Source organism: Eutrigla gurnardus (assembly GCF_963514095.1).
Source record: "Eutrigla gurnardus genome assembly, chromosome: 2".
NCBI classification, from domain to species: Eukaryota; Metazoa; Chordata; class Actinopteri; order Perciformes; family Triglidae; genus Eutrigla; species Eutrigla gurnardus.
This window is the reverse complement of record NC_139916.1, coordinates 30,579,290-30,593,220: the sequence shown is the minus strand read 5'-3', so window position 1 is coordinate 30,593,220 and position 13,931 is coordinate 30,579,290. Positions and strand designations below refer to the sequence as shown.

At 43.9% G+C, this 13,931-nt stretch overlaps 1 protein-coding gene across 1 annotated transcript in view; it reads left to right on the top strand.

The window, feature by feature from the left end:
• The window catches only part of cacna1sa (calcium channel, voltage-dependent, L type, alpha 1S subunit, a), a 95,922-nt gene that overhangs the window by 17,452 nt on the left and 64,539 nt on the right, over window positions 1-13,931 (top strand). Inside the window, exons 4-5 of the mRNA XM_084025240.1 lie at window positions 4,076-4,218; window positions 4,425-4,577. Of these exons, the coding sequence (XP_083881366.1) occupies window positions 4,076-4,218; window positions 4,425-4,577 (296 nt within the window). The remainder of the gene's footprint in view (window positions 1-4,075; window positions 4,219-4,424; window positions 4,578-13,931) is intronic.

Below are 13,931 nucleotides of genomic sequence, written 5' to 3'. Positions count from 1 at the left end.
GTTTTGGTTTGATCAAGTCAATATTTATGTCACCACAGATAAAAACTCTCTTTTGGCTTGTTCCAGAGAATATTTCCCCCACATATTCGTTGAAGTCTTCTATTTTTGAGTATTTTTCTATAGTCTGGTGCTCTGTAAACACAGCTTCCAACTATATTTTTACCTTTCGTTACACAGATTTCAATTGTCACACATTCCAATAAGTGATCCACAACTTTAGACATGCTTTGTACTGTCTCATACTTGATGTTACTGTCAATGAAAAGGGCCACTCCTCCTCCGCCTTTGTTTCTCCTGTTAACACATACAAGATTATATCCATCCAGGAAAAAATCTGTCCCTTTGTCCTCATTAATCCATGTTTCCGATTTTGAAGCGATTTAGGTATTCCTTGATGTGGCCGAAGTTTGTGTATAGACTCCTGCTATTAGAGTGAATTAGAGACAGTTTCCCGTCCATCTCAATGCTGTCGTTGTATTGAACTTCCGTGTAGTACTGACATTTTCCAGTCATGTTGAAATAGAAGTGGTTGTCCGGGTCAATTCCTTCATGCGGGTCAGATAAGGTATCAGATAAGGTATCAGATAAGGTATAATCCACATGTCGATTTGTAATGAGCTCCACATTTCCTTGCTCAGCAATCCTTTCAGATATTCCCGTCATACTTTCAGTCCGTGTAAGAACCGTTGAACTTTGCTGTGCTGTAGTTATGGAGTGTTCGTGAGCCATACCTTAGTTGTCGTATTTCTCCAACTCATCCTTACTCCTGATCTGGATTATTTTGACTTCTTCTGCAGATACTCCATTTGTTTTGATGTAGATTCTGCAGTTTGCCGTCCAGGTGTGTTGTATCTTGCCATCCTTCAGTTGGCGAGCTTTTTGGTGAGGTTCTCGTTGATGTAGACGTCCGAGCCTTTGAGCTTCCTGCCCTGCTTCAGCAGTGCAGTCTTGTTTTTTCTGTTGGTGAATTTCAGCACAACAGCTCGAGTTGCAGACTCTTTCCTTCGGGGTAAGAGGTGAAATACTTCAACGTGAAATTCACCTCAATGCCCTTGCCAGTCAGGAACTCAGACACCTGCGTCTCCACAGATTTGGTCTCAGATTCATTAGGCCCCCCTTGCATAGGTTGGAGGCTTGATTTTGAGGCCAGTCACAATCACTTCATTCAGTTTTCCATGTTGGTCCAGCTCCTCCACTCTGTTCCCCAGCTCCTTTATCAGCTCGTCTTTCTTCACATTCTCCTCCCGGAGTTGTCTGATTTCAGCCATCGCCTTTTGGAGAGGTTCCATCTTTTTCTTCATATCTAACAGCTCCGCCATCAGTTCTTCTTTCATTGCCACCAGGCTTTCGTTCAATGAGTTCAATGAGACCCACTTAGAATCATCTTCAGGGCTCTCTTCACACCTGGGGTTGTTTTTAGATTGTCTCAGCATTGTCTCACTTTTATTTCTAGAACAAGTTATCACGAAAACTTGTCTCTGCTTGTCTTGTCTCTGCGCTGCTCAGCTGCTGCTGCTGCTGCTGCTAGGGTTTCCAAAAAGACCTTTGCATCTGATACTAGCAATTGGGCAATTAGGTCATCACCGTGTAGGTCCAGATCGAGGTAACAGAAACACAGGACCAGTTATGCCGTGGAAGCGATGGCTGCGGGGCTGGGAGAGGAGGCCAGTTTTCTGAGAAGGATATCAATGAAGGGGATGAGCACCGTGGATGTTTACCCTGGGATATCAGTGGGCTAGTTGGAGGGATGCAATGCTTTCTGTGTCTGTAGATTGGCAGGGCTGATTGCTCCGGAGCGGTGTGTGAGCATGTAGCTGGTAGCTCCGTTAACTTCTCTAGTGGGGTGAAGAAGTTGGACAGCGGGATGAGATCGTCGTCACATACTTCCGAGTTGGGGGAAAACAAGGGGAGAGAGACCCGCCCAGGAGGAAGAGGGAGCATCCGATTTGCAGTGGACGGCATTGTCTGAGCTGGAACCATCCTGCTGCAACGCTTCCACCCGGGCGAGGAGCGAGGATTGGTGCTGGAGGACATCATCCATGAGGGTCGCAATGGAGTGAAGCTCTGACTTCAAGCTGGACAGCTCATGATCCTCCGGGGTAAGTGGGGACATTCTCTTGAGGATGTCCAGTGACACCTTCACTCTGATGTCATCATCAACATATGAGTACAAACAGTTGAAGGATTTGTGAATTCTTTGCAGAGAAAAGGTTGATATCATTCATTCTTATACAACATTAACAAACACATTCTTGTGAAGGAAGTTCCTTTGTGTGGAGAGGAGTTTCAAGTGAGCTCTGCATCTCAACTAGATGTGATCTTGTGTCTTGAAAAGGGGAGACCATCTGAGCTGGGTCTCTTTAGCCATTCCTTGTAGGCTGAAACAGACTCCAACAGCCAGCTTTGTTGGAGATTCCAACCTGGTCTGCTGGTCTGCCTGTGAGAAGCAAAACTTCTACTGCAGTTGACCAATCAGAATCTGAACACACAGAGAGAGACCTGTTGTTAGTGTGAGTAACGTTACATCCTGGTACCGAACACACAGAGAGACCTGTTGTTATAGTAACATTACATCCCCGGCTCCTCCTAGCTGAGTACCTGGTGTCCCTGAGCAAGACACCTCACCCCAATTGCTCCTGACGAGCTGGCTGTCGCCCTGCGTGGTTGACTACGCTGTCGGTGTGTGAATGTGTGAATGAATGGGTGAATGTCAGTATTAATGTAAAGCGCTTTGGAGAAAAGCGCTATATAAATGAGGCCATTTTTTTACATCCTGGTACCCAAAACACAGTGAGACCTTTTGTTATAGTAACGTTACATCCTGGTACCCAACACACAGAGACCCAACACTCGTAGCTTCAGAGAGAGACGTCACTTGCCACACTTCATGTGAAGAGTTCATGAATCAATATTTGGTGGAATAACCCTGATGTTTAATCCCAGTTTTCATGCTTGCATTGTAAAAGATGCAAATAATCTATCTGACAATCCTGCCATTCTTAATTATTTTAATGAGCACTTAGTTTCTTTAGGATCTCTTTTCAAGTCCCCACATCCACGTGCTGCAGGCTCGCTTTGACCATCATATCAGTCACCAATTCATTCAAGAAAAATATGAAATCTGAATACTGACTTTAACTCTTTATCGTTGCCGATCCATATTGTGAATATGCAAGCAAAATAACATGCAGCAAATAAGTGTTGTCAGGAGATGCCGGAGTACTGATTGGATAAATAACGAACTGCAAACAGCTGACCACGTTCACGAAGGTCGCATTGAGTTACATTATGATGGTGTCAGACTCTATTCAGTAACAAATAGCATTGGGTGATATTTTTGAAGGACATGTTTTCACATGAATATAAAATAGATATTTTAGAGGGAATGAATGAGAAAAAGCTAAATAGTTCTTTCTGTGTGGAAACGACACTTAACATAATTGAAGGGGAAATAATTAACAGGAACAGGACTAAGGCCCCATCAGAGCTGAGATGGACCAGAAGGTAGTCCTCTTTCAAATGAACCGACAATGTGAACACAAATAGAACTGAGTCCTTCTTCTACTGGTCCACTTTTTGGTCCACTTTAAGGAGACTGAGTTTGGTTCGTTTAAAGAGGACTATATGTGAAAACACCCTGCCAATCTAGCATCAAATATTAGACTCACACTTAAAATTTGCATTTATTACTAAACATGGTGTTTGTTTTAACAACTTAGAGCCAATCAGCTGTTATATGAGGCAAAAGACAGGTATTTCCCAATGCTCCAAAAACTGAGGTTATAATTGCCCAAGCATGCATGATATCAGAGCAAGCCGGGATCAAGTCGGACATTAATCTACCAGGCATTTATCGTGATCGACTCTGGGCAGACCTGGCTCATCTCGAACGAGCCTATTGTCATTGTCTGCTCATCTGCTTGTCGAGAACGACTGACGCGAATAAACACAAGTGATCCTGTAGTCAAAGCAAAAATTCACTGCGCTTGAAAAGAACACAGCATTTCACTGTATTGCGAGAAGATTTAAATGTTCCAAACAACAAGGGCATATTTTTGTGGTTTGATATTTTCAGCTTGTTCACTGTGGTTGTGGATGCAATTAACCACATCAGTGGGGTGGAGGCTCCGGTGGGTGAAAAAGGTGGTGGCTTTGACATGAAAGCTCTGCGGGCATTCAGAGTCCTCCGTCCTCTGAGACTGGTATCCGGAGTCCCCAGTGAGTAACTGGTCTGCAGTAAAATCACATACTCTGGACAATTTAATGATTTCAACAAAATGTTATGAACATGGTAATTGTATTCCAAGTAGTATAATATAAGTATAATATTGATTTTAAGTTATAAACCATAAAAGAGTATCACACATGACAATGCAGATTTTTTTTTTAGGAATGTTGATTTGATTTCTTAATGTTTTCCACAGGTCTACAAGTGGTGATGAACTCCATCCTGAAGTCCATGCTGCCTCTTTTTCACATCACCCTACTGGTCCTCTTCATGGTCACCATTTATTCCATTATGGGACTGGAGCTCTTCAAGTGCAAAATGCACAAGAGCTGCTACTACATTGGCACAAGTACAGTGTGCACCACAACATTACTTTACTTTTGGTCTTGTGCATAGCAATAGCTTATTCATTACTGTTTGTCATTTTTCTACACCAGAAAATCCCTTATCTGCTTTATTTTGTTCCAGTCTGCTTTTGACTACTGAACACCAATGTTAAAATGTGCCACACAATAGCTACATTTAAAGAACATTTACATTTACATTAAGGGCATTTAGCAGACATACATACATCCAAAGTGACATACAATTACATTTATTGGAAGAAAGTGCAACAGTATATCACTATCAGTACAAAGAACAATCCTACTGCATGTTTCAACAATAGTGGCATGGTTAAGTAGCTTTCTGCAAACACACGCACACACAGGCGCATGCCCACACAGAGCATACATACATACACACAAGACATACATATAAGGACACTGTTTCAGTGTTGATTTGCTCCCTCCTAAATAAAACCTAAACACTGAAATATGTGAATTAAAAGGCTGTACATCACTACATACAGCATTGTAGGCCACACACAATGCAATGCAATTAAAAATACTTAACATAAATTGGTATAGATTGCATGATTTGTATTACCTGTATTTATGTTCGACATCTGGACCCAGCACATGGTAGTAGTGCACCATTAGCACATCCAGCAGTTCATTCAGCCTGTTGCATACCTTCAGCATCTGCAGAAATCTGCTATTGATAGGTCTGATTAAGCTCTTCGGCAGAAGATGGAGCAGACACTGAAAAAATCTCCTTCTGTTTCGGTGACTTCTCAATGTCATAATAAACATCAGAGCAGGAACATCTGCGCTGAATGGGCTCATGAGGGCCTTTGCGGCATTGGAGACCATTATGGACAGTGTCTTCAGATATGTCTAGGGGGCAAGGGTTCTCCTTCCTGGCTTGTGTCTCAAGTCCAGTCTTCTTTCTACTCATGAATGTCCAGTAGTATACTGGTGACCTGTTGTAGTCCCAAACCATATGATTGCAGGACATCTTTCAATTCCAGCATAAGTGCTGAGACATTGGCTATATTAATTTTCCTGATTGCCAGGTGTTAAGTATTACTGCATTTTCTTCATATAAGACAAACTTTGTCTATGTTCTGGTTAGTGGCTTTGTTGATATTTAAAGATTGGGTATGTAATCCTGTTCAGAAACACTTTTTGTTATACTGGGTGAAATGGCCCATCTAATTTCAGAGGGATCAGTACATTATGTCATCAGGAAAAGGAACGGAATTAAACAGAGCTCTGTGGCCGCCGTGGGACTGAGAAAACAAACAACCAATCTGCGCCCCCCGCACCGAAGGGCGCGGATTGGTCAGAGTAAAAAACAATCAGATGCCTTCATGTCCAGTTCTGCACCCGCCCTCCCCGCCTAAGCGCGAGTGCACAGCCTTCACGTCTCGCTGATGCCGGAAGAATCAGCTTGGACGGACTCACTGACGGGAGGGGGGGGGAACTTAGAGGAGGCAGGAGGAGGTGCTATTTTCAAATCTTGCTAGCTCTCTTGTTAGCTTTCCAACATTACATACCCCAGCTTTAAGGAAAACATGCCATTTTTGAGCTTTTCCGAAACAAGTCTTTTAAACTCTGGTGTTATCCCATGTGTGTTCAAATAGCTGGCATGCTGCTTAGATATAGACAATTTTGTCTTAGGCAATTGTTTTGCATGAATTGAACAGCGGTTGGATTCATGAATTGACTCTCCATCATACTGTTTCTGCTCAGGCAGACGACCATCTATGCAGAACTCGGTTGAAGCCCATTTTTCCATGACCTGCCCCATTCTACTTCTGATTGGCTAATTATGTTGGTTTGAGCGAGGGAGAGATGTGTTGCTCTCATATCATTGGCAGACAAACTCATGAACTCCATCCATCCATCCATCCATCCATTTTCTTCCGCTTATCCGGGACCGGGTCGCGGGGGCAGCTGCCTGAGCAGGGACGCCCAGACTTCCCTCTCCCCGGACACTTCCCCCAGCTCCTCCGGGAGGACCCCAAGGCGTTCCCAGGCCAGCCGGGTGACATAGTCACTCCAGCGTGTCCTGGGTCTTCCTCGGGGTCTCCTCCCGGTGGGGCATGCCTGGAACACCTCCCGAGGGAGGCGTCCAGGGGGCATCCGATACAGATGCCCGAGCCACCTCAACTGGCTCCTCTCGATGTGGAGGAGCAGCGCCTCTACTCCGAGCTCATCCCGTGTGACGGAGCTCCTCACCCTGCGGAGGAAGCTCATTTCGGCCGCTTGTATCCGGGATCTTATTCTTTCGGTCATGACCCAAAGTTCATGACCATAGGTGAGGGTAGGAAGTTGAACGTAGATTGACCGGTAAATTGAGAGCTTCGCCTTTCGGCTCAGCTCTCTCTTTACCACGACGGACCGATACAACGACCGCATTACTGCAGCCGCTGCACCGATCCGCCTGTCAATCTCACGTTCCATCCTTCCCTCACTCGTGAACAAGACCCCAAGATACTTAAACTCCTCCACTTGAGGCAGGAACTCCCCCCCGACCTGGAGGGAGCAAGCCACCCTTTTCCGGTCGAGAACCATGGCCTCAGATTTGGAGGTGCTAATCCTCATCCCGGCTGCTTCACACTCGGCTGCAAACCGCCCCAGGACATGCTGGAGGTCCTGGCTCGAAGGAGCCAACAAGACCACATCGTCCGCAAAAAGCAGGGATGAAATCCAGTGGCTCCCGAACCAGATCCCCTCCGGCCCACGGCTGCGCCTAGAAATCCTGTCCATAAAAATAATTAACAGAACCGGTGACAAAGGGCAGCCCTGCCGGAGTCCAACATGCACCTGGAACAGGTCTGACTTACGGCTGAACTCGTAAGTGATATTTTTTTTAAATATAAGATTTATTTTTTTTGCAGCCAAACGGCATAAACTGGAAATCCGGCATGGTGCCAGAATATTTTAAGCCCCACAGACATCAGAAAAATGGTGGCGGCTATTGTTGGGGATGTAGCAGGAGCAGATTTGGTTATCAACAGATAATTATTAATGTCAATATGATTATAGATACTAGTTATTGTATTTAATATATTATTATGATATAATCATAAATATATGGGGCACCACCCTGGGATCAGGGAAAAGATAACCAAAACTGTACTAATGTCAATATAAAGGGTTTTATAGTCACATGCCAATCATCGTGATCATTGGCATAGAAGTATAAAAACAATCGAACAATTAAAAAGGCGTGAAATTCGAGCACTAGCCTTCACAACCTACTGTTATCCAGTGACATATACACGACAAGCACAAGAGACCGCTAGTTATAATATAATAAGATTTATTAAAATCAGTAATAATGATCACAATCAATAACACTGCAATTAACAAAGCTTTATACCTAACTACCTAACACACAAAGCTAAGCTAAACAAAGGAAGGGACACACGTGGAGTGTGTGTGTGCGTACAAAGGATCAGTAAGCTATTACCATCACACGGGAGCTTGTGAATGAACTGGCGTTCGTTCGGCGGGACCCCGGTCCTTTAACTGATGGTAGATCACTTACTGAGCTCTTGAATGGGTCCGAGGTTGGACACACACTGTTACCGAAATAAAACCCAGCGGCGTGGGTACACAAACAGCATTCGAATACAACAACACAGAAAGCAACGGACTCTGCGGTCCGTGATCAAAACTTAAAACATGTTAACAAGAATTACAAGCATATCCTACACTATCAAACTTATGTCTCTGCCCAGACAAATAGCCCCTTACTTTGTCAATGTGTGTAAGTCCGTCTTGTGCGGCGGCGGTGCTTCTTGATGCGCCGGCGGGCTGTGGTTCCTCGGCGGCAGCGGGGGATGCGACGAGTTGGTTGAGTCCAGACGAGAGCGGAGCGTAGCAGTTACCCTTCTCGCTGATCAATTTGAATGAAGAAAACAGTTCGTGTTTCTTCTTCGGCAGGCAACAATAAAATTGCGCGGCTTGGCGATTTAGTCAGCTGACTTCAGACAAGAGCGGGTCATAGCAGTTATCCTTATTGCTGGGGAAGCTGGGATAAAGGAACCGTTTGTGTTCCTCCTCTGCAGGCAAACAAAGAATCGCGCGGTTGTGGCGATCTTCTCAGGATCCGGAATAATAAAAGAAAAAGGCGAGTCGCGGAAAAAGGAGGGAAAACAGTCTGTCTCTGGTCCAGCGAGTTTGGGGAAAAGACTGTGGCCTAAGACAAAGGAAACGCTGCAGACGTTAAAAGTTTGCCTCCTGTGGTGTGCTGCGGTGGAGGAGCTCACCTCCTGTTGCAACGTCGTGTTGCAATGGAAGAGAAAGTTTTTAAGGCAGCGCCGGGTTTTATACCGCACGGCTGCTCCCGGGGACCCCCTGGGGTACCTGTGGTTGTCAGCCAATAGGGCACCAGTTGTAAGTGAAACCAAAATGGCTGTTGTAGTTCTTTATCCCCTTTTTTCCCTTTGTTCTGACCGCATGTGAAGGCTCTGTGCAGTACTGATGGTGAGGTCCCTACAATATGAAGAGCTGGGCAGCACGTCATGATCATGAAGAACCCCCCAGAAGGGGGCAATGTCTTCCGACAACTGACCAATAACCTGCACTTGCACAACATGGAAGCTGCTGGCAGGAATCATTGTGTCTAAGATCAGTAGGAACATGGATCACTACATGAGCAGGGCCCAGAAAGGAGTTGGTAGTAACACCAGAGGAGCCAAACACCAGCTACTGGTTAGGGTTGCACATCTCTTTGTGATAAACGGTTCGATATGCATCTAGATACACAGGTTATGATTCGATTAAAAAACGATATCCTTTTATTACAGACCGATTCGATTCGAATCGATTCCATACAGTGTAAGAACGATACGATTCGATTCTATGGTTAATATTTGTTGTAGATATTTTATAAAATAAAGAAGCCGATTCTATGAAAGTGACAGTACAATAGTTTCTTTTCAAATATGTAAAACACCACATATCCCCAAGCATTGTGGCTGTATGGCACTGGCAAAAAAAACCAAAAAAAAAACAGAACAACAAAATCACATGAATGTATTTATTTTTAGACATAGACCAAAAAAAAGTCTGGCTGAATCGTTGGATGGCGGTCACAGGACAGTGTCGTGGACGCTACCCGTGCTGCGCCCGCCTCTTGTGGCGCAAGTTGAGACACAAGTGATTGACATTCAAAGCCATCCATCTCTCACGTACGGTCGTGGAGTGCCTGCGGTCACACGGCAGCATCGCAGCCGCCTACCTGTGCTGCGCCCGCCTCTCCACCTCCACCTCCTCCATGTTCCGTGTTGTCCCTTGTTTATAACTCATACAAGCTAGCCAGCTATGGCGTTTCGCGGGCAGCTTCAGCTCTCGCGTTGTTTTAGAGATGCTGGTGTAATGCCGCCAACCGCTTCAAAGTCTCGCGATACCGGATCCATGACTCTGTAACCGATTCATCTAGGATAATTCGTATCGATTGAGGAGGCTGCTACCGATGCAGCTGTATCTCTCACTTGTTGAACCGAATATCCGGTCGCATTGGTTTATCGTTTACAACCCTACTACTGGTAAAACTAAAATTTATAAAAGTTAAAATAAAATTTATATAATTAAATATTTCTTTTTCCCAAGTGTAAATATGTGCAAAACCAAATCAAAGTTCTACTTTGTCAATACAAAGTGCAAATAGTGCAAACGGAGCCTGACCAAGTATGTCATGAACAACATGCTGCAACTACAGCATCTTCAGCATCTCTGACATCGCAGCTGTCAAGTGTATCAATGCTTCGGGAGTTTTGTCTTATCTCTGGGCTGGTGATGCTGCTATGGCAGCTTGCTACTCAAGGTAACGAGCCAGCATATCCAACGTGCCCGTCATTAACTTGTGTGATGGTAATTGTAGCCGTTTCTGCTTGGACATTTTCACCGCGGTAGCCGCTGAACTACGATGAAAAAAAGCAGTCACACGTCTCACCCGCCCGAGTAAACGAGCGACGTGGGGAACACCGAAGCCAGCTTGGGTTGCAAGATTTATAGTGTGTGCGAAACAGATGTGCGACTTCAATGCGGCCACGTCCATATTACGTGCATTGTCGGTAACAATAAGCGATGCCGTGGTTGGGTTTTTTAAGCTCCCAGTCAGTAACAGCTGTCTGTAAAACCTCAGCTATGTATAGCTCACAAATCTCGCGAGACAGATTTTTAACGCGACGAGAAATATCGTCGACTTTAATCTCGTCACACCCCTTCTCAATACCACACACATGGCTACTGCAATACTTGGAACTGTACAAAAATAACAGGACACAAGAGCCTTCATGAAGAACTCAATGTTGCTGTGGAAGACAAATCTAGATGCGACCTCAAAGTCAATTGCACAAGTTACCATCAAGTGTGGTATATGCTCTGTCCCCTCTGATGTTCTACATAGGCCTGAACCCCCTCAACCAGGTAATGACTAAGAGTGGCTACGGATACCAGTTCTGAAGTGGAGTAATAATCAGCCACCTCCTCTACATGGATGACATTAAGCTGTATGCTAGGAATAAGCCTGACATCAAGTCAATAATATATATATCACCAAGAACTACAGCAACGACTTTGGACTGTAATTTGGGCTAGATAAGTGTGGTTGGATGGTATCCAAGAGAGGCAAGATGATCACAACTGAAGCGGTTGAATTACCAGAAGGCAACATAGCAGATGTCCAGGACAGCTACAAGTATTTTGGAATCCTGCAAGCAAATGGAAACCATAAGGATGCCACAAAAATTCAGATATCTGACTGGTATGATAACCTGGCCAAAGGAAGAGATAAAGGCCACTGATGTCAAGACAAGAAAGCTCCTCACCATGCATGGAGGGTTATACCCTTAGTCCAGCACTCTGAGATTGTTTACTAAGCAGACGCAGGGAGGCCGAAGACTAGTAAGCCACTATCCAGGACAAATCGACCAAGACCAGGGACCACATCAGCAAGTGATTGTGTCAGACAGCACAAACCCGATGAGGAGGAGGGGGTGCATCATGGAAGGTCAAGCCTCCTCACGGCATGTACCACAGACAGAAGAGGCTGATATCATACCAATGGCTTTAGAGGTTGGTCAGAAGGACAGCACAAAGGCACTAATCATGGCAGCAAATGGACAGGTGCTGATCAATAAGATCAATTTCTGCCTCACCAGACAGGACCCAAGGTGGAGGCTGTGCAATTTAATTTTATTTATAGTGTCATGTCACAACAGAATTCATCTCAGGACACTGAACACATTGAGCAGGATGAGAATACGCTCAAGATTTTCAGAGTGAATACAATTTCAAAGTTCCAACATCACCCAGGATTAAGCGTTACAGCCACAGTGGCGAGAAAAAACTGCCTTAATAGGCTTTTAGGCAGAAATCTGGTGCAGCCGAGGCCCTTGGGTTCCAACTGCATTTGGTGTTGGTAGTAGTATAGTAGTAGTAGTGTTATGGGTTTCAAGTCTGATCCACCGGAGTAACACATTTTTTTTTTTCTCTCGGGATCCACTACTCTCACTTTTCTAGAAGAAGTCCTGTAAAACAGAATCATGGAACCGATGAGTGAGAGCGCGAACCTCCATTTTCTTCCCCGAGTCTCGGTCTGTTTTATTACAAACTTCCACAATCATTGTACAAAAACATTCCACAAAAACATTCCCCAGTGACATCAAGTTCATTTCTTAATTTAAATATACATATCAATTCAGTTACCTCTCTTTCACACATCAGTAGGCAACATCTCACACAAACACACTAAATCATCATGTATTTATAAAAATAATTATCACTCTTTGTTAAGTTCAATTCTGTCCATCAAATAGATCATGCTTTTATCATATATATATATATATATATATATATATATATATATATATATATATATATATATATATATATATATATTTACACATGTATTTGTTTTAACACAATAAATCCACTATTAAATCAGTGCAATAATGTAGATCGTAACCACTATTTGGTCCTAAATCAATACTGGAATTACTCCAGGCTTAAAACATGAAACACAATACACATAGGGAGAACCGTTAAGCTTATGATGCATTTTAAACACAGACCGGACAATATTACAGCTCCTTAAAACTCCAGGAGTAACTCTCTTTAAGTTGTAAACCATAACTGTTGTGTTCTTTAACTTAAACACCCATTTATTATCAGTGTTGGGAGTAACGCGTTACAAAAGTAATGCATTACTGTAATGCATTACGTTTTGCTGTAACGCGGTAATGTAAGGCATTACAAAAAAAAACCTGGTAATATTTTACTTGGTACAAATCTCAGTAACGCGCGTTACAATGCATTTTAAACCCGAAATCAATTGACTCTACATTCGCGATCGCGAGATGGGCATACGCTCCACTTTTGGAAAAGTGTGAAAGCCGGTCCGTCTGACTCTACACTATGTTAATTAAGCGCTGTTGTTAGCAGGCTCCATGAGCTGGACACCGACTCACGGAGCCGGTCCCGGTCGGTCAGAGCGCAGCTGACCCGGCACACCGAGGATCAACAGCTGAGGGGCGGCGGCGAAGGCGGAGGCTCCGATTCTCCCCGTCGGTTTTGAACCGCTTTTATGTTCGCGTCATAACGCTTTTGGTGCGAGTTTAAAACAGTAGGTTTATTTCAAAATGCGAGCGTCAGACGCTGTCAGAGCGTTAATGAACAGTGTTTTAGAGCTCCCCCTAAATGTCTCAGGTAGGCTTTCAGGTAATTTCGCAGCATAACAGCGCCTTCAAGGTCATTAAAAAAGACGGACGGCAAATCTGGAATGAAAAATGGCCCTGTTATTTCATCCCCGAATCCCATTCATGAACACAATATCTAATATCAGTTAACGAGTCGTTTTTCTGTTTCTCGTTTTTTAAACGAATAACGGGATACGAGTCATTTTCCGTTCTTTTATTTTGAAGCGAAAGACATCACATCCTGCTGTGTAATGAGCTGCATTGAACACAAGAAGATCTATTGAGAATAAAAAATCCATATTTCCTTTTATTTTGGCGAAATGTAATGCAAAAGTAATGTAAAAGTAGTGTAATGCCTTACAATTCAAAGACAGTAATATTGTAATGTAACTAATTACTTTGAAATGACAGTAACAAGTAATAAATAATGCATTACGCTTTTGAAGTAACTTGCCCAACACTGTTTATTATATGTCAGATACCTCAAAAACCGGAATACGACAGCCAGGGAGTAAGGACATCAGCACTCAGAATCGCGCTATAGCAGACACAATACACACACACGCTAAATGGCGTCTAGCGCCATTGTCTCCAGAAGCTAGCGTTTTCGCAGTTAAAACATCAGCGCTTCATCTCGGCGAAACACATTAAAATCTGCCAGCTGGC